Source organism: Neolamprologus brichardi, chromosome 10, assembly GCF_056152115.1.
Source record: "Neolamprologus brichardi isolate AB-2024 chromosome 10, ASM5615211v1, whole genome shotgun sequence".
NCBI classification, from domain to species: Eukaryota; Metazoa; Chordata; class Actinopteri; order Cichliformes; family Cichlidae; genus Neolamprologus; species Neolamprologus brichardi.
This window is the reverse complement of record NC_142113.1, coordinates 19,108,799-19,126,532: the sequence shown is the minus strand read 5'-3', so window position 1 is coordinate 19,126,532 and position 17,734 is coordinate 19,108,799. Positions and strand designations below refer to the sequence as shown.

Genomic DNA, 17,734 nt, shown 5'->3' with positions numbered 1-17,734 from the left:
CCCATGTTAGTCAAGTGGAGTGTGATTGCTTTGTCCAGAACCCGTGTGACGACTTTCCTGTTTTTCTTGTCCTCAGAGGTAGCTCCTGGAGTGGAGGTCTCGCCTCCCTCATCCCCGCCTTCCTGGACCTGGGCCACCTGCTGCTGGTACGACGTTGCCAACTGGCCCACCACTCACTTGCCTGCCTCCCCACACCTCGACTGCATCCAGGCCTTCCGCCCCACCTGTCCCCTCCACCTGAAACCAAGTAAGGCAACTCAGTTTAACTGTGGAGGATCGCCGACTGTCTGCTGGATCCCGTTGACTGTGCTATCCTTTCATTACAGTGCCCCGGCCACTTCATAGCGAAGTTTCCACCTCTCCACTGCCTCAGCTGTTCAGCTGCACCCTAGAGTTGTCTAGGTCATCCTTAGTTAACTTAGTTTTTCTGCGCGCCTCTAGTGTGGTGGCGTCGTGTTGTTTTGTTGGTGTTTAAATGTGGGGGGAAATAAACCTTCTGTTCACTTACCTTCTCGCTTCCGGTTTGGTTTCTGCACTTGTGTCCATCTCTGTTACCTCGTGCCGCTCGGCCGTGACAGTATACTCAGGCCTGTTTTATGGACACAGCAGACCCAACCCGTGTAGCGATAAATAAGCAGGGGGCTATCATCGGTAGTCACGAACAGACGCTGCAGTATCTCCTAGCCCAAGTACACACGCTCACAGATGAGCAGGTTAAAATGCAATCCGACATTCAGTCCCTTCAACCCTCGGCGAAGTCAGAACCCGCCGTCAGTAGTTCACCTCAGCCCGTGGCAGATCCCGAGCCCCAGTGAGCTCACTTGTTCTGCGACACAGCTTCCCCGGAGCTGGAGCCATGCGCAGGTGACCCAGGGGCCTGTAGCGGTTTTCTTTTACAGCGTGAGCTGGCGTTCGCCCCGCTCTTTCGTTTCAGACACAGTTCGAGTTTCCTATATAATAGGTAAACTACGCGACCGAGCCCTAAATTGGGCCGAGGCATACCTGAGCGTACACCCGTTGCCGTCTTGTAGCTATGATGCCTTTCTTGGCGAGTTCAAGAAGACTTTTGCTCACCCTATCTCGGTGGGCATTGCAGTTCGGCGGCTGTTAAATCTCCGTCAGGGCTGCCGTAGCATCGCAGATTATTTGGTTGACTTCCACACTGCCGCGGCGGCAGTCAGCTGGCCCAATAAGGCCCTTCAGGGAGTCTATTTTCAGTCGCTGAACGAGGACATGAAGGATCAGCTAGCGTCCCGAGACGAACCTGTCACTTTAAAGGAGTTAGCCTCGCTCACGCTTCGCATTGACAACAGACTGCGGGAGCGAGAGAGGAACTCCAGTACCCGTCAGTCAGTGCGGCGTGCGTCCCTGGTTTTCATTTCCCCGTCGCCGCTTCCGATTCAGCCTTCGGCCACAGTCGCCGTGGAGAGGACTGAATCAGAACCAGAACCCATGCAGATCGGGCGATCGCGGTTGTCCCCGCAAGAGAGGGAGAGGCGTTGTCGCTCTCGCTCGTGTTTTTATTGTGGCTCCGCTGAGCATTTTATTTCCACCTGTCCCGAGAAGGGAAAAGGGGGCGCCCACTGGTAGGTCCGGGGATACGGGTTGGCAGTACCAATATTGATTCTAAGCCCCGTTTTTTTGTTGCCGGTTATGCTCTTGCTCGGCAACCCACACGTCCCAGGCATTAGTCGATTTGGGCGCCGAGCAAAGCCTCATTGATAAGGAATTAGCAAAGCAGCTGAAAATTCCCGTTTTTGAGTTGGACTCTAGCATCCCAGTTAAAGCACTAGATTACCAAGTTTTCTCTCACATCACTCACCACACCTATTACTATAGTCACCTCAGGCAACCATAGGGAGAGACTCCCCTTCTTGACATTCCACTCCCCCAGCACTCCCGTTATCCTTGGTTTCACCTGGCTAAAACTACATAACTCTCATCTGGACTGGGCAGGGCAGAAACTTATAAGTTGGAGCCCGTTTTGCCATGCCAATTGTCTCGTCTCAGCCCCGCCGTCTGACATTGTCGAGCTCGCACATGACGAAAGCGCCAACATAGACCTTTCTGTTATACCTTTGGTATACCATGACTTAAGGGAGGTTTTTAACAAAGACAAAGCTCAATCACTACCCCTGCACAGACCTTACAACTGTGCCATAGACTTGTTACCGGGTTCCACCCTACCTTCAAGCCACCTCTACAACCTGACACGCCCCGAAAAGACAGCCATGGAAAAGTGCATTCTCTGGCCGTGGGCATCATCAGACCCTCCTCTTCACCCGTGGGGGCCGGATTTTTCTTTGTCTGTAAGAAGGACGGCCCTGTATAAATTTTTTGGAGGCTTAATGACATAACAATAAAAAACAAATACCCCTTACCGCTGATCAGTTCCGCCTTCGAGCCGCTCCATGGTGCCTCCATTTTTACAAAATTAGATCTCAGAAATGCGTACCACCTCGTCAGAATCAGGGAGGGCGATGAGTGGAAAACCGCCTTTAACACTCACTTGGGGCACTTTGAATATCTAGTGATGCCTTTCGGTCTCACAAATGCCCCAGCGGTTTTCCAAAATCTGGTGAATGATGTACTGCGAGAATTCCTTGACCGTTTTGTCTTCATTTATCTCGACGACATCCTGATTTTTTCCAAAAACCTGGAGGAGCATCAAACGCATGTCCGAGCTGTGTTACAACGGTTGCTGGAGAATAAACTGTACGTTAAGGCGGAGAAATGCGAATTCCACTCCTTTTCCGTATCGTTCCTGGGCTACATCCTCGCGGGGGAGCAGGTGAAGACAGACCCGGCTAAAATACAGGCAGTCGTGCAATGGCCCATTCCAACGTCCCGGAGGCTTCTGCAGCGTTTCTTGGGCTTCACAAACTTTTACCGCCGTTTCATCAGAAACTACAGCCAAGTAGCAGCACCGCTGACCCGGCTAATGTCTTCAAAGCTCCCTTTCATTTGGGGTCCGGAAGCAGGAACTGCTTTCTCCAAGTTAAAGGCACTGTTTACCTCGGCGACGATTTTAATTCACTCCGACCCCGAGAAGCCATTTATACTTGAGGTGGATGCGTCTGACGTCGGGGTAGGGGCGGTATTGTCACAGCGCTCTGGCACGGTGTCCAAACTTCACCCGTGCGTCTTTTTTCCCGTCGCTTATTGCCCGCTGAGCAGAATTACGACGTGGGTGATAGGGAACTGTTGGCCGTGAAACTGGCCTTAGAGGAGTGGCGGCACTATCTCCAGGGAGCGGAACACCCATTCATAGTGTGGACTGATCACAAAAACTTGACTTACCTTCGTACAGCCAAGAGGCTGAATTCACGTCAAGCTCGCTGGTCCATGTTTTTCAGTAGGTTTAACTTCTCGATCTCTTACCGCCCAGGGTCCCGCAACGTGAAACCTCCGCAAATCTAACACGCAACGCCCGTGTAACTCCCTCCAAGTTGAAAAACGGACACAAGGCGTTCTTGATTTTTACTGGCATTTATTGCACACAGGTGCCACCAACGATGCCTTGAGAACTGTACAAACAACATAAAATAATAAATTTCCACAGTAAATTGTTCTCATAGAGAATAAACAATAAAGCGCATTATTAAACAACATAAAACACTCACAATTTGACCTTTACAAAATGTTAACAAATTACACGTGACTGCCATAAACTCGCCAGTTTTGTCACAAACAAACATCTTATTTTTCCACCACAACATATAAAATACAAATTGCATACCTCATTGGCCGCATTAACTTGCAGGGGTTAATGAAAACGCATCTTGCAGTGTCACTCCTTCCCACAGCTGGAAAACTTCATTGCATGCCTCTACATAGCTCTACCACCAAGTGAGAGAGGAAAGCATGCTGCCCTCTGAAAATATTGTCAACTCCAAACAACAGACTGAACATTGATTCCACCCTGGAAACATTCTGTAAACCCTTTAAATATTTATTTTCAAACCAACAATGTATACATTAAATCTGATATATTAAAATAAAGTATTTTTAACTTATTTATTGTAACTTAAACCATGAAATTATCTTAAACTGCATAACTGCTGCTGACGGCAGCCACAGCCCGGCTGGGTTGTTGCAGCCTCTCTCCATTCCACGGCGTCCCTGGTCGCATATTTCTTTGAATTTTGTTACTGCTCTACCGGTTTCTTCTGGCAAGACCGCAATCCTCCCTGTGATTGACAGATTTTCCAAGGCAGCTCACTTCATTGCCCTCGACAAACACATCCACTGAAACTGCTAATCTGCTAGTTGATCATGTTTTTAGGCTGCACGGGATACCCACTGAGATCGTCTCTGATAGAGGACCGCAATTCACGTTGCAGGTCTGGAGGGCGTTTTGTACATCCTTAGGAGCAAAACCCTGTTTGAGCTCAGGACACCATCCTCAGACTAACGGTCAGACAGAACGCCTCAACCAGGAATTGGAGGCCACCCTCCGCTGCGTCACTGCCTCCAACCCTGCTTCCTGGTCATTGCTATAAACACTGGAAATTAGATTTAAAATATTTTCTTCTTGTAAATGTATTACTCCAGCACAATTGTGTTCACAATAAAATGTTCACACATTGTTTTTGGGATTGTTATACATTACATTTTAAATAGTCTCACTTTTCAACACCAATTATAAAATGTTATATTGTTATTATGAGACATGAAACGTTATTGTTTTGTTTGCCATATTTTGGATTATTTTATATGAATTTTAAGTCTATGTTTTCAGCTTTTTAAAACCCCCCACAAAGGATGATTGGGTACTGCCAAGGTTCAAATCTGAATGCTGTTTATTTATTTGCAGAAATTTAAAATTGCATTTTAACTTTTAATAACTTCTTCAATGATTCTTTGATTTCTTGTGTCTGAAGACTATAGATTATTGGATTTAAAGTCAAAGGCATGACAGTGGCCAAAGATAGACTTACAGTCCTTGCATTTGGAAGTATTGTACTCCCAAAGGTAAAGATAAATAGTGCAGGGAGGAAATAAATTGCCACTAATGAAAGGTGACCTGTGCAGGTTTTTAAAGCCTTTAGTCTTTCCCTACATGTAGCAGTTTTTGACAAAGAATAACCAATACAGCAGTAACTTCCCACGATAAATGCCAGTGGAACCCAAAGAACAAGAACTGATGCCAAATGAGCAATTACACGATTTGGAGTAAGATCATTGCAGCCAAGCCGATACACAGGTCCATGATCACAGAAAAAGCTCTGAATAACCACAGAGTCACAGAAAGAAAGTCTTGTGAGAAGACCAACTGCAGTCAGTATGATAGTAATTGCAAGAAGCCAGAAAAAAACGATCAAAGATAAAATGAGCTTGTGGCTTATTCTCATTTGGTAGTGCAGCGGGTACGTGATAGCCATGACTCTGTCAAAGGACAACACAACCAGATTAAAAGCCTGTGCTGCAAAAAAAGTCAAGCAGAAAAACATGAATGCCAAGCAGTCATTGTAGGAGATATGGTGATGGTTAAACAGAAAAATGTCAACAAGCTTTGGCATCAAAGCAGAGCTACTTAACAGGTCTGTAAATGCAAAGTTCACAACTCCAATATGTTTTGGACCTCTCAATGTATGATCCAAAATTATGACGATCATCACTAGTGTGTTTCCCACCACTGAAAAAATGTAAATAAAGCACAGAAAGACCAAGTAATACCTAATATTAGCTATGCCATTAAATGCACTTATTATGAAATATGCAGGTTTCACAAATGTGGTGTTTTTCCCAACAGCTGAATTTAAAAATTCCATTTGAATAATTTTTTTGTTAATGTTGAATGTTAAAGTTAATGTCCTTTATTTTCTGTTTCAGCAAACCTTGTTTAGTTAAGACTGGCTCCAAATGGAAGCAGAGCACATTTGTGTTCTGTCCCTTATAGTCACTTTGCATTCCCCTATGACATCAAACCATATGGTTACAGCTTTGTGCAGACAATTTAACTAATAGGGATATTACAAAATGGTTAATATTTTCTGACTGCCATCCTACTATCCTGAATTTTTGGTCAATCTCAAACTGACAATACAACTCAACATCATGTTGTTTTGGATTAATTAAAAAGCTGGAAAGGGTACTTTGTGAAAATGTGTGCCCTTTTTCTACTCCTGATATTAATCTAAGATTATCAAATACCGGCTTTGCTGTCCTGCCAAGCTTGCTGTTGGGCACTGTTATTTTGTGTCAATAAGCTCGTAAGTAGCAAATTTAGTTAATAGAAGTCAGTCAATAATGGTAAACGCTAACATGTGTTAAAAGACTCATCAAAGGTAATGTATTTTTTCACAAAACAGAAGAGGATGGATGGCTGGAATGGAAAGATAGATAGATGTTGTGCACTGCCTTGGAAGTTTGGAGTGGAGCAGATGTTGTGATGGGCCAACTCACAGTTTTTTTCTCCTCCAGAAGTCAACCACCATCTCTTTTGTCTTGCTGAAATTCAGAAAGAAGTGTTTCTTTCGGACCATTCTACAAACTTCCTCCCCAGATCCCTGTACTCAAACTCCTTCCCACCCCTAATGCGCCCAACCACTATTGTCATCAGAAGATTTCTGCAAGTGGCATATTCCACTGTTGTACTGGAAATCTCGCTTAGCAGAAATGGCTGGGTGGTATAAAGGGTACTGAAAAAATATATTTTGTTTTAAAAACATGTTTCTTGCTATGCCACCAGTACCATCCACGTGAGAATGACAGCAGCACAGAAAATGAATAATTGTACGCTTCCATTTACTTATTTATTTTTATTTATTTTTTAGTTAGGGCTCCCTTGCATATGTGCACTTACAGGTATAAACACATTTATATTTAAGCATGTTGTTTGTCACGGACAGTATGTTCAGGTTCAGACTGGGTGTAGGACATTCCTCCCAATCACCCCACTGTCCAAGAAAAGTCCCCCAGTATAATAATGGAGCCCCGAAGTGGGGTGACTTTCACCAGCTTACCAAGAACTCCAAGAATACTGGGTCCCCGCAATAGCGACCCTGAGCCTGCTCACTATCACTCACATCCAGCTTTAAGGACACTAGTACATATAACATGATTTGATTCAGCAGGTATAGTGAGTACAGTTAGTGAGTACAGCATGTGTTATACTCAAGTGTTCTTAGTGCAAGTGTTTTGTATGAGTTACAACCTTCTGTCCATTGACCTGATATGTTTAGGCATTTTTCTATAAGTAGTCTCCCAGGATTATTGTTTCCTTTGCTTATGTTTCTTTGTCCTTTGTTACTGGAAGACTGACTGTGATTCTATTACCAGAAAATTACATATTACAGTATGTGAGCTAACACACTTGGTTAGACCTTGCTCTTGTACAGACTGGCGAGATTTTCTTTTCCACCCCTTGAAGAGTACCCAGTGTGTAGAGTCTACACTTTGAGTTTACACTTTGGGTGGTTTGTTACTGGGGATTTATGCTTTAGCAGGAAAACTAACATCATAGCTACTACTAACTGCAAATCACTCAGAAACCCTACAGTGTAATCTGATTACCGGATAGCAATTGGCCTGTTCAGTACTACTGATTCCTCCTGTGCTTTTTAAACTTTTTTTCACCAATGTTTTTTAATTTATTAGTGAGAGAATATGAATTTTCTCATCAATATAAAGAATACGACTCATAGTCTCAACTTAAGGACTCAAAAATTTCCTGCTTATAAAACACCAGCACGTGACCACGAGGAGCAGCTCAAAAGCTGGCCCATTAATGTCTTTACTCAGAGAACCAATGTTAAAATGTAACGACGTGGTCTTTCACTTTTATTAGCCCTGTGTTCCCCCTGTAATCAAACCATGTGATCATATTGTTATAAGTAGAATTTACTCAATCGGGTCACTACACAATGATTCAGTTTATTTGCCACAAAAAATAACATTTCTGGGTTTCTACCAGTTTAGTCAGTCCTTTACATTATATTTACATTTTGGTTGGATATTCTTTGAAACACTAATCAAAGGTGGCCCATATCCACATAGAAGCTGGAAGAAAGAGAAGTTGGAAGGCTTCCTGACATATTCTCATAGCAGAAAATGAGCTATTTAAACAGTCATTAAAATGTATTTCTGTAGTTATATAGTAGCTTTACTGAATCTCATTTTGAAAAAAAAAACAAGCATATGTCATGCTGCAATGCATATTTCTCAGAAAGGCAACCCTTACATTTGGCTAAAGATAAATGTGATTAGTTATCACTATCACCTCACAGCATAAAGGTCACTGCTTTGAACCTAATCTTTCACCTTTCCATGCTTTTCCTGTTTGTGCATGACTTCTCAACAGGCTTTATTTTATTTTATTTTATTTTATTTATGATAAACTCCTAAGCTTTCACGTTCATAAACTGACCATAGTTGTGAATAAGTATCTGTATGTCTGTCTGTGTTGGTCCTAACAGTAACAATTACAGTTGCTTAAAAAATTACAAATCACAAATCTTTGCTACATGATGTGTTTTCAAATCAACCACACACTGCCCCGTGAAGTGTGACATTTGTAATTTGGGTTCTATTTGGAAGTACTTAAACATACTTGAACATTTTTATTTTATTTTATATGCATTCCTTAAATAAAAAAGGGGTAAAAATATTCATGCCAAATTTATTCTTACTTTTTGAATTGGACTTTTCTATTTTTGTAGTGTGTTGTGATTCTTCCCTTTAACTTATTCAGAGATTCTTTGATTTCTCGTGTCTGAAGAACATATATGATAGGGTTCAGCATTGGAGGAAAGACTGATGTCAGAGACAGGTTTATGATTCTGGCATTTGGCTCGATGTTTAAACGTAGAGTGATTAATATTGGGAGGAAATAGATTGCCACTAATGAAAGATGAGCTGTGCAGGTTTTAAAGCCCTTCATTCTTTCTCGAACTGTGGCTACCTTAGCTAAAGCATAGCCTATACTCAGATAACTCAACAAAACAATTGTAAGAGGAAGCCAAAGAATAAGAGCTGGCAAAATCCAAGCAGTTATATCGCTGGGTGTATAATCATTGCATGCAAGCCGGTATATCTGACCATGGTCACAAAAAAAGCTTTTAATAACGACTGACTCACAGAGGGAAAGCCTTGTAAGAAGGCCAGTTGCAATAAGTACAACAATAATGACAAACACCCAGAAAGAGGCAATTAAACAGAACATGAACTTGTGAGTCACCTTCAGTTGATAATGCAGTGGGTAAACGATCGCCATAACTCTGTCATATGACAGTGCAACCAGATTTAGAGCTTGCATTGAAAGGAATACATAGCAGAAAAACAGGAATGTCAAGCAGTCATTATAGGGAATGTGGGGGTGATTAAACAAAAAGATATGGAGAACCTTTGGCACCATGGCAGAGTTACCTAACAGATCAACCAATGCAAGATTGAAAACTGCAATATATTTCGGTGTTCTTAGATTGTGATCCAAATATATTGTGGCCATGACAGCTGTGTTTGCCAGGACAGAAATAATATAAACAAAAAACAGAAAGGCATAATAATATTTTATATTAGGAATGCCAATAAATCCACTTATAATGAAAAATGCAGGACGCAAAAAAGTAATATTTTTACCAAGTGCAGAGTTGAAAAGATCCATTGGCAAGAAATCTTAGAGTCTTATATTGCCTAAGCTCTGATAATGCAGACAGCAGTACTGCACATCATGATTCTGTTATGCAAACTGGAGTACCCCAGATGATGAAGTTCTAGCTGATCCCCTCAGTGTTTATATTTATCAAACCAATAGCTACTATGGTTTGATAGCTGGAGTGTGTGTGTGTGTGTGTGTGTGTGTGTGTGTGTGTGTGTGTGTATCAGTGGGGGTGGGGTGGGTGGGTGGTGGAAGGTAGTTTCACATGTTGTTTTTTTCCTTTGTTTGTTTGATATAGGATTTTAAATGTTCAGCATTTTTCAATCATTCAAAATTTATACTGTGCCAATATGTTACAAAGTGAGAGGTCTGAACTGCCAGAACAGTTTAAAACCTGGACTCTTGTTCTATGTAGCAATGCTGTTGCACTACTTGTCATAATGACTCTGTGTGGCAAGCAGTGTATGGCCCCTAATGCAGGACATGGATGTAGAACTAAACTCAAAAGTCATCTTTATTGCTGGAACCTTTCAAAAAACAAAGTAAAGCTGGGTTAAAGTTGAAGTTGGGTCCAAGTCAATTTCCCTCACATTTGTGGAGGAATGTGGAGAGACAGTATCGATTGCTGCAGTTGGGGAGCAGTCTCTGCAGGCGATGAGATGTGCAGAGACAGAATATCCAGGGTGAGCAACACCCTGGATATTCTGGGACAGCAAATGCCTCCAACAAGCTCAAGCGTGAAACCTCTGATGAACAGGTAGGCATCTTCGAAGCAGTAGTTCTTTCACTAGGCTGAAGTGATACACCATTAGTGGGAAGTGGGAAGGAAAAACTCCCTTTTAACAGGAAAGAATCCTCAGACAGAAGGGAAGGTCAGCCATCTGCTGCGACTGGCTGGAGGTGAGCAGAGGAACAACAGACAAAACCAGACTGTAGAAGCAAGCCAGACACTAATAATAACCAATGATTAAATGCAAAGTTGTGTATAAACAGTCAGTCAAAAAAGATGAGGAAAAAGAAATAGTGCATCACAGGAACCCCCCAGCAGCCCAGGCCTTTTAAGGGTGGATGTCAAGGTCACCCACTCCCATTCTATGATATGGTACCATGAGGCCTTTAAGATAAGATGGGTTCAGATTTGTCATGGTCTGGGTGGGTACCTGCAGGTCTCCAACAGCGGCTCCTCCTTTAGGCAGAGATTGGTTGCTCCTCCCTGGCTGACCACCTGTGGGCAGTTATTCCGGCAGCATATAAGACCTGCGCACTCAACCGTTCATCGCCTGAGTATCTGCTATCCCCATGTTAGTCAAGTGGAGTGTGATTGCTTTGTCCAGAACCCGTGTGATGACTTACCTGTTTTTCTTGTCCTCAGAGGTAGCTCCTGGAGTGGAGGTCTCGCCTCCCTCATCCCCGCCTTCCTGGACCTGGGCCACCTGCTGCTGGTACGACGTTGCCAACTGGCCCACCACTCACTTGCCTGCCTCCCCACACCTCGACTGCATCCGGGCCTTCCGCCCCACCTTTCTCCTCCACCTGAAACCAAGTAAGGCAACTCAGTTTAACTTTGGAGGATTGCCGATTGTCTGCTGGATCCCGTTGACTGTGCTCTCCTCTCATTACAGTGCCCCGGCCACTTCATAGCCCAGTTTCCACCTCTCCACTGCCTCAGCTGTTCAGCTGCACCCTAGAGTTGTCTAGGTCATCCGTAGTTAACTTAGTTTTTCTGCGCGCCTCTAGTGTGGTGGCGTCGTGTTGTTTTGTTGGTGTTTAAATGTGGGGGGAAATAAACCTTCTGTTCACTTACCTTCTCGCTTCCGGTTTGGTTTCTGTACTTGTGTCCATCTCTGTTACCTCGTGCCGCTCGGCCGTGACAGTATACTCAGGCCTGTTTTATGGACACAGCAGACCCAACCCGTGTAGCGATAAGTAAGCAGGGGGCTATCATTGGTAATCACGAACAGACGCTGCAGTATCTCCTATCCCAAGTACACACGCTCACAGATGAGCAGGTTAAAATGCAATCCGACATTCAGTCCCTTCAACCCTCGGCGGAGTCAGAACCCGCCGTCAGTAGTTCACCTCAGCCCGTGGCAGATCCCGAGCCCCAGCGAGCTCACTTGTTCTGCGACGCAGCTTCCCCGGAGCCGGAGCCATGTGCAGGTGACCCAGGGGCCTGTAGCGGTTTTCTTTTACAGCGTGAGCTGGCGTTCGCACCGCTCTTTCGTTTCAGACACAGTTCGAGTTTCCTATATAATAGGTAAACTACGCGACCGAGCCCTAAATTGGGCCGAGGCATACCTGAGCGTACACCTGTTGCCGTCTTGTAGCTATGATGCCTTTCTTGGCGAGTTCAAGAAGACTTTTGCTCACCCTATCTCGGTGGGAAGTGCAGTTCGGCGGCTGTTAAATCTCCGTCAGGGCTGCCGTAGCATTGCAGATTATTTGGTTGACTTCCGCACTGCCGCGGCGGCAGTCAGCTGGCCCGATAAGGCCCTTCAGGGAGTCTATTTGCAGTCGCTGAACGAGGACATGAAGGATCAGCTAGCGTCCCGAGACGAACCTGTCACTTTCAAGGAGTTAGCCTCGCTCACGCTTCGCATTGACAACAGACTGCGGGAACGAGAGAGGAACTCCAGTACCCGTCAGCCAGTGCGGCGTGCGTCCCTGGTTTTCATTTCCCCGTCGCCGCTTCCGATTCAGCCTTCGGCCACAGTCGCCGTGGAGAGGACTGAATCGGAACCAGAACCCATGCAGATCGGGTGATCGCGGTTGTCCCCGCAAGAGAGGGAGAGGCGTCGTCGCTCTCGCTCGTGTTTTTATTGTGGCTCCGCTGAGCATTTTATTTCCACCTGTCCCGAGAAGGGAAAAGGGGGCGCCCACCGGTAGGTCCGGGGATACGGGTTGGCAGTACCAATATTGATTCTAAGCCCCGTTTTTTGTTGCCGGTTATGCTCTTGCTCGGTTCCGCAACCCACACGTCCCAGGCATTAGTCGATTCGGGCGCTGAGCAAAGCCTCATTGATAAGGAATTAGCCAAGCAGCTGAAAATTCCCGTTTTTGAGTTGGACTCTAGCATCCCAGTTAAAGCACTAGATTACCAAGTTTTCTCTCACATCACTCACCACACCTATTACTATAGTCACCTCAGGCAACCATAGGGAGAGACTCCCCTTCTTGACATTCCACTCCCCCAGCACTCCCGTTATCCTTAGTTTCACCTGGCTAAAACTACATAACCCTCATCTGGACTGGGCAGGGAAGAAACTTATAAGTTGGAGCCCGTTTTGCCATGCCAATTGTCTCGTCTCAGCCCCGCCGTCTGCCATTGTCGAGCTCGCACATGACGAAAGCGCCAACATAGACCTTTCTGTTATACCTTTGGTATACCATGACTTGTTACCGGGTTCCACCCTACCTTCAAGCCACCTCTAGAACTTGACACGCCCCGAAAAGACAGCCATGGAAAAGTGCATTCTCTGGCCGTGGGCATCATCAGACCCTCCTCTACACCCGTGGGGGCCGGATTTTTCTTTGTTTGTAAGAAGGACGGCCCTGTATCAATTTTAGGAGGCTTAATGACATAACAATAAAAAACAAATACCCCTTACCGCTGATCAGTTCCGCCTTCGAGCTGCTCCATGGTGCCTCCATTTTCACACAATTAGACCTCAGAAATGCGTACCACCTCGTCAGAATCAGGGAGGGAGATGAGTGGAAAACCGCCTTTAACACTCACTTGGGGCACTTTGAATATCTAGTGATGCCTTTCGGTCTCACAAATGCCCCAGCGGTTTTCCAAAATCTGGTGAATGATGTACTGCGAGAATTCCTTGACCGTTTTGTCTTCGTTTATCTCGACGACATCCTGATTTTTTCCAAAAACCTGGAGGAGCATCAAACGCATGTCCGAGCTGTGTTACAACAGTTGCTGGAGAATATACTGTACGTTAAGGCGGAGAAATGCGAATTCCACTCCCTTTCCGTCTCGTTCCTGGGCTACATCCTCGCGGGGGGGCAGGTGAAGACAGACCCAGCTAAAATACAGGCAGTCGTGCAATGGCCCATTCCAACGTCCCGGAGGCTTCTGCAGCGTTTCTTAGGCTTCGCAAACTTTTACCGCCGCTTCATCAGAAACTACAGCCAAGTAGCAGCACCGCTGACCTGGCTAATGTCCTCAAAGCTCCCTTTCATTTGGGGTCCGGAAGCAGGAACTGCTTTCTCCAAGTTAAAGGCACTGTTTACCTCGGCTCCGATTTTAATTCACTCTGACCCCGAGAAGCCATTTATAGTTGAGGTGGATGCGTCTGACGTCGGGGTAGGGGCGGTATTGTCACAGCGCTCTGGCACGGTGTCCAAACTTCACCCGTGCGTCTTTTTTCCCTGTCGCTTATTGCCCGCTGAGCGGAATTACGACGTGGGTGATTAACTGTTGGCCGTGAAACTGGCCTTAGAGGAGTGGCGGCACTATCTCGAGGGAGCGGAACACCCATTCATAGTGTGGACTGATCACAAAAACTTGACTTACCTTCGTACAGCCAAGAGACTGAATTCACGTCAAGCTCGCTGGTCCATGTTTTTCAGTAGGTTTAACTTCTCGATCTCTTACCGCCCAGGGTCCCGCAACGTGAAACCTCCGCAAATCTAACACGCAACGCCCGTGTAACTCCCTCCAAGTTGAAAAACGGACACAAGGCGTTATTGATTTTTACTGGCATTTATTGCACACAGGTGCCACCAACGATGCCTTGAGAACTGTACAAACAACATAAAATAATCAATTTCCACAGTAAATTGTTCTCATGGAGAATAAACAATAAAGCGCATTATTAAACAACATAAAACACTCACAATTTGACATTTACAAAATGTTAACAAATTACCATAAACTCGCCAGTTCTGTCACAAACAAACATCTTATTTTTCCACCACAACATATAAAATACAAATTGCATACCTCATTGGCCGCATTAACTTGCAGGGGTTAATGAAAACGCATCTTGCAGTGTCACTCCATCCCACAGCTGGAAAACTTCCTTGCATGTGTCTACATAGTTCTACCACCAAGTGAGAGAGGAAAGCATGCTGCCCTCTACCGAGGGTGGCGTGTAACTGAAAATATTGTCAACCCAAAACAACAGACTGAACATTGATTCCACCCTGGAAACATTCTGTAAACCCTTTAAATATTTATTTTCAAACCAACAATGTATACATTAAATCTGATATATTAAAATAAAGTATTTTTAACTTATTTATTGTAACTTAAACCATGAAATTATCTTAAACTGCATAACTGCTGCTGACGGCAGCCACAGCCCGGCTGGGTTGTTGCAGCCTCTCTCCATTCCACGGCGTCCCTGGTCGCATATTTCTTTGGATTTTGTTACTGCTCTATCGGTTTCTTCTGGCAAGACCGCAATCCTCCCTGTGATTGACAGATTTTCCAAGGCAGCTCACTTCATTGTCCTCGACAAACACATCCACTGAAACTGCTAATCTGCTAGTTGACCATGTTTTTAGGATGCACGGGATACCCACTGAGATCGTCTCTGACAGAGGACCGCAATTCACGTCGCAGGTCTGGAGGGCGTTTTGTACATCCTTAGGAGCAAAACCCTGTTTGAGCTCAGGACACAATCCTCAGACTAACGGTCAGACAGAACACCTCAACCAGGAATTGGAGGCCACCCTCCGCTGCGTCACTGCCTCCAACCCTGCTTCCTGGTCATTGTTATAAACACTGAAAATTAGATTTAAAATATTTTCTTCTTGTAAATGTATTACTCCAGCACAATTGTGTTCACAATAAAATGTTCACACATTGTTTTTGGGATTGTTATACATTACATTTTAAATAGTCTCACTTTTTAACACCAATTATAAAATGTTATATTGTTATTATGAGACATGAAACATTATTGTTTTGTTTGCCATATTTTGGATTATTTTATATGAATTTTAAGTCTATGTTTTCAGCTTTTTAAAAAACCCCAAGTTTTATTTGCAGAAATTTAAAATTGCATTTTAACTTTTAATAACTTCTTCAATGATTCTTTGATTTCCTGTGTCTGAAGACCATAGATTATTGGATTTAAAGTCAAAGGCATGACAGTGACCAAAGATAGACTTACAGTCCTTGCATTTGGAAGTATTGTACTCCCAAAGGTAAAGATAAATAGTGCAGGGAGGAAATAAATTGCCACTAATGAAAGGTGACCTGTGCAGGTTTTTAAAGCCTTTAGTCTTTCCCTACATGTAGCAGTTTTTGACAAAGAATAACCAATACAGCAGTAACTTCCCACGATAAATGCCAGTGGAACCCAAAGAACAAGAACTGATGCCAAATGAGCAATTACACGATTTGGAGTAAGATCATTGCAGCCAAGCCGATACACAGGTCCATGATCACAGAAAAAGCTCTGAATAACCACAGAGTCACAGAAAGAAAGTCTTGTGAGAAGACCAACTGCAGTGAGTATGATAGTAATTGCAAGAAGCCAGAAAAAAGCAATCAAAGATAAAATGAGCTTGTGGCTTATTCTCATTTGGTAGTGCAGTGGGTACGTGATAGCCATGACTCTGTCAAAGGACAACACAACCAGATTAAAAGCCTGTGCTGCAAAAAAAGTCAAGCAGAAAAACATGAATGCCAAGCAGTCATTGTAGGAGATATGGTGATGGTTAAACAGAAAAATGTCAACAAGCTTTGGCATCAAAGCAGAGCTACTTAACAGGTCTGTAAATGCAAAGTTCACAACTCCAATATGTTTTGGACCTCTCAATGTATGATCCAAAATTATGACGATCATCACTAGTGTGTTTCCCACCACTGAAAAAATGTAAATAAAGCACAGAAAGACCAAGTAATACCTAATATTAGCTATGCCATTAAATGCACTTATTATGAAATATGCAGGTTTCACAAATGTGGTGTTTTTCCCAACAGCTGAATTTAAAAATTCCATTTGAATAATTGTTTTGTTAATGTTGAAGGTTTAAGTTAATGTCCTTTATTTTCTGTTTCAGCAAACCTTGTTTAGTTAAGACTGGCTCCAAATGGAAGCAGAGCACATTTGTGTTCTGTCCCTTATAGTCACTTTGCATTCCCCTATGACATCAAACCATATGGTTACAGCTTTGTGCAGACAATTTAACTAATAGGGATATTACATAATGGTTAATATTTTCTGACTGCCATCCTACTATCCTGAATTGTTGGTCAACCTCAAACTGACAATACAACTCAACATCATGTTGTTTTGGATTAATTAAAAAGCTGGAAAGGGTACTTTGTGAAAATGTGTGCCCTTTTTCTACTCCTGATATTAATCTAAGATTATCAAATACTGGCTTTGCTGTCCTGCCAAGCTTGCTGTTGGGCACTGTTATTTTGTGTCAATAAGCTCGTAAGTAGCAAATTTAGTTAATAGAAGTCAGTCAATAATGGTAAACGCTAACATGTGTTAAAAGACTCATCAAAGGTAATGTATTTTTTCACAAAACAGAAGAGGATGGATGGCTGGAATGGAAAGATAGATAGATGTTGTGCACTGCCTTGGAAGTTTGGAGTGGAGCAGATGTTGTGATGGGCCAACTCACAGTTTTTTTTTTTCCTCCAGAAGTCAACCACCATCTCTTTTGTCTTGCTGAAATTCAGAAAGAAGTGTTTCTTTCGGACCATTCTACAAACTTCTTCACCAGATCCCTGTACTCAAACTCCTTCCCACCCCTAATGCGCCCAACAACTATTGTCATCAGAAGATTTCTGCAGGTGGCATATTCCACTGTTGTACTGGAAATCTCGCTTAGCAGAAATGGCTGGGTGGTATAAAGGGTACTGAAAAAATATATTTTGTTTTAAAAACATGTTTCTCGCTATGCCACCAGTACCATCCAGGTGAGAGTGACAGCAGCACAGAAAATGAATAATTGTACGCTTCCATTTACTTATTTATTTTTATTTATTTTTTAGTTAGGGCTCCCTTGCATATGTGCACTTACAGGTATAAACACATTTATATTTAAGCATGTTGTTTGTCACGGACAGTATGTTCAGGTTCAGACTGGGTGTAGGACATTCCTCCCAATCACCCCACTGTTGTTGACCAAGAAAAGTCCCCCAATATAATAATG

The 17,734-nt window shown here is 43.7% G+C and overlaps 3 protein-coding genes across 3 annotated transcripts; all 3 read right to left on the bottom strand.

The window, feature by feature from the left end:
* Window positions 1-4,820: 4,820 nt before the first annotated feature.
* On the bottom strand, window positions 4,821-5,774 carry LOC148100906 (olfactory receptor 1500-like). The gene has a single exon (XM_087846860.1). The coding sequence runs from the start codon at window positions 5,772-5,774 to the stop codon at window positions 4,821-4,823; it is 954 nt and encodes a 317-aa protein (XP_087702986.1).
* A 2,855-nt stretch (window positions 5,775-8,629) lies between these two features.
* LOC148100905 (olfactory receptor 1E16-like) lies at window positions 8,630-9,607 on the bottom strand. Its single transcript, XM_087846859.1, has one exon. The coding sequence runs from the start codon at window positions 9,605-9,607 to the stop codon at window positions 8,630-8,632; it is 978 nt and encodes a 325-aa protein (XP_087702985.1).
* A 6,005-nt stretch (window positions 9,608-15,612) lies between these two features.
* Window positions 15,613-16,566, bottom strand: LOC148100904 (olfactory receptor 1500-like). The gene has a single exon (XM_087846858.1). It carries the CDS (start codon window positions 16,564-16,566, stop codon window positions 15,613-15,615), a length of 954 nt encoding a protein of 317 aa, XP_087702984.1.
* Window positions 16,567-17,734: the final 1,168 nt, after the last annotated feature.

Excerpts from the sequence above, each read along its gene's own strand:
- LOC148100905 (XM_087846859.1), bottom strand. The coding sequence starts at position 9,607 with ATGGATCTTTTCAACTCTGCACTTGGTAAAAATATTACTTTTTTGCGT.
- LOC148100906 (XM_087846860.1), bottom strand. The coding sequence starts at position 5,774 with ATGGAATTTTTAAATTCAGCTGTTGGGAAAAACACCACATTTGTGAAA.
- LOC148100904 (XM_087846858.1), bottom strand. The coding sequence starts at position 16,566 with ATGGAATTTTTAAATTCAGCTGTTGGGAAAAACACCACATTTGTGAAA.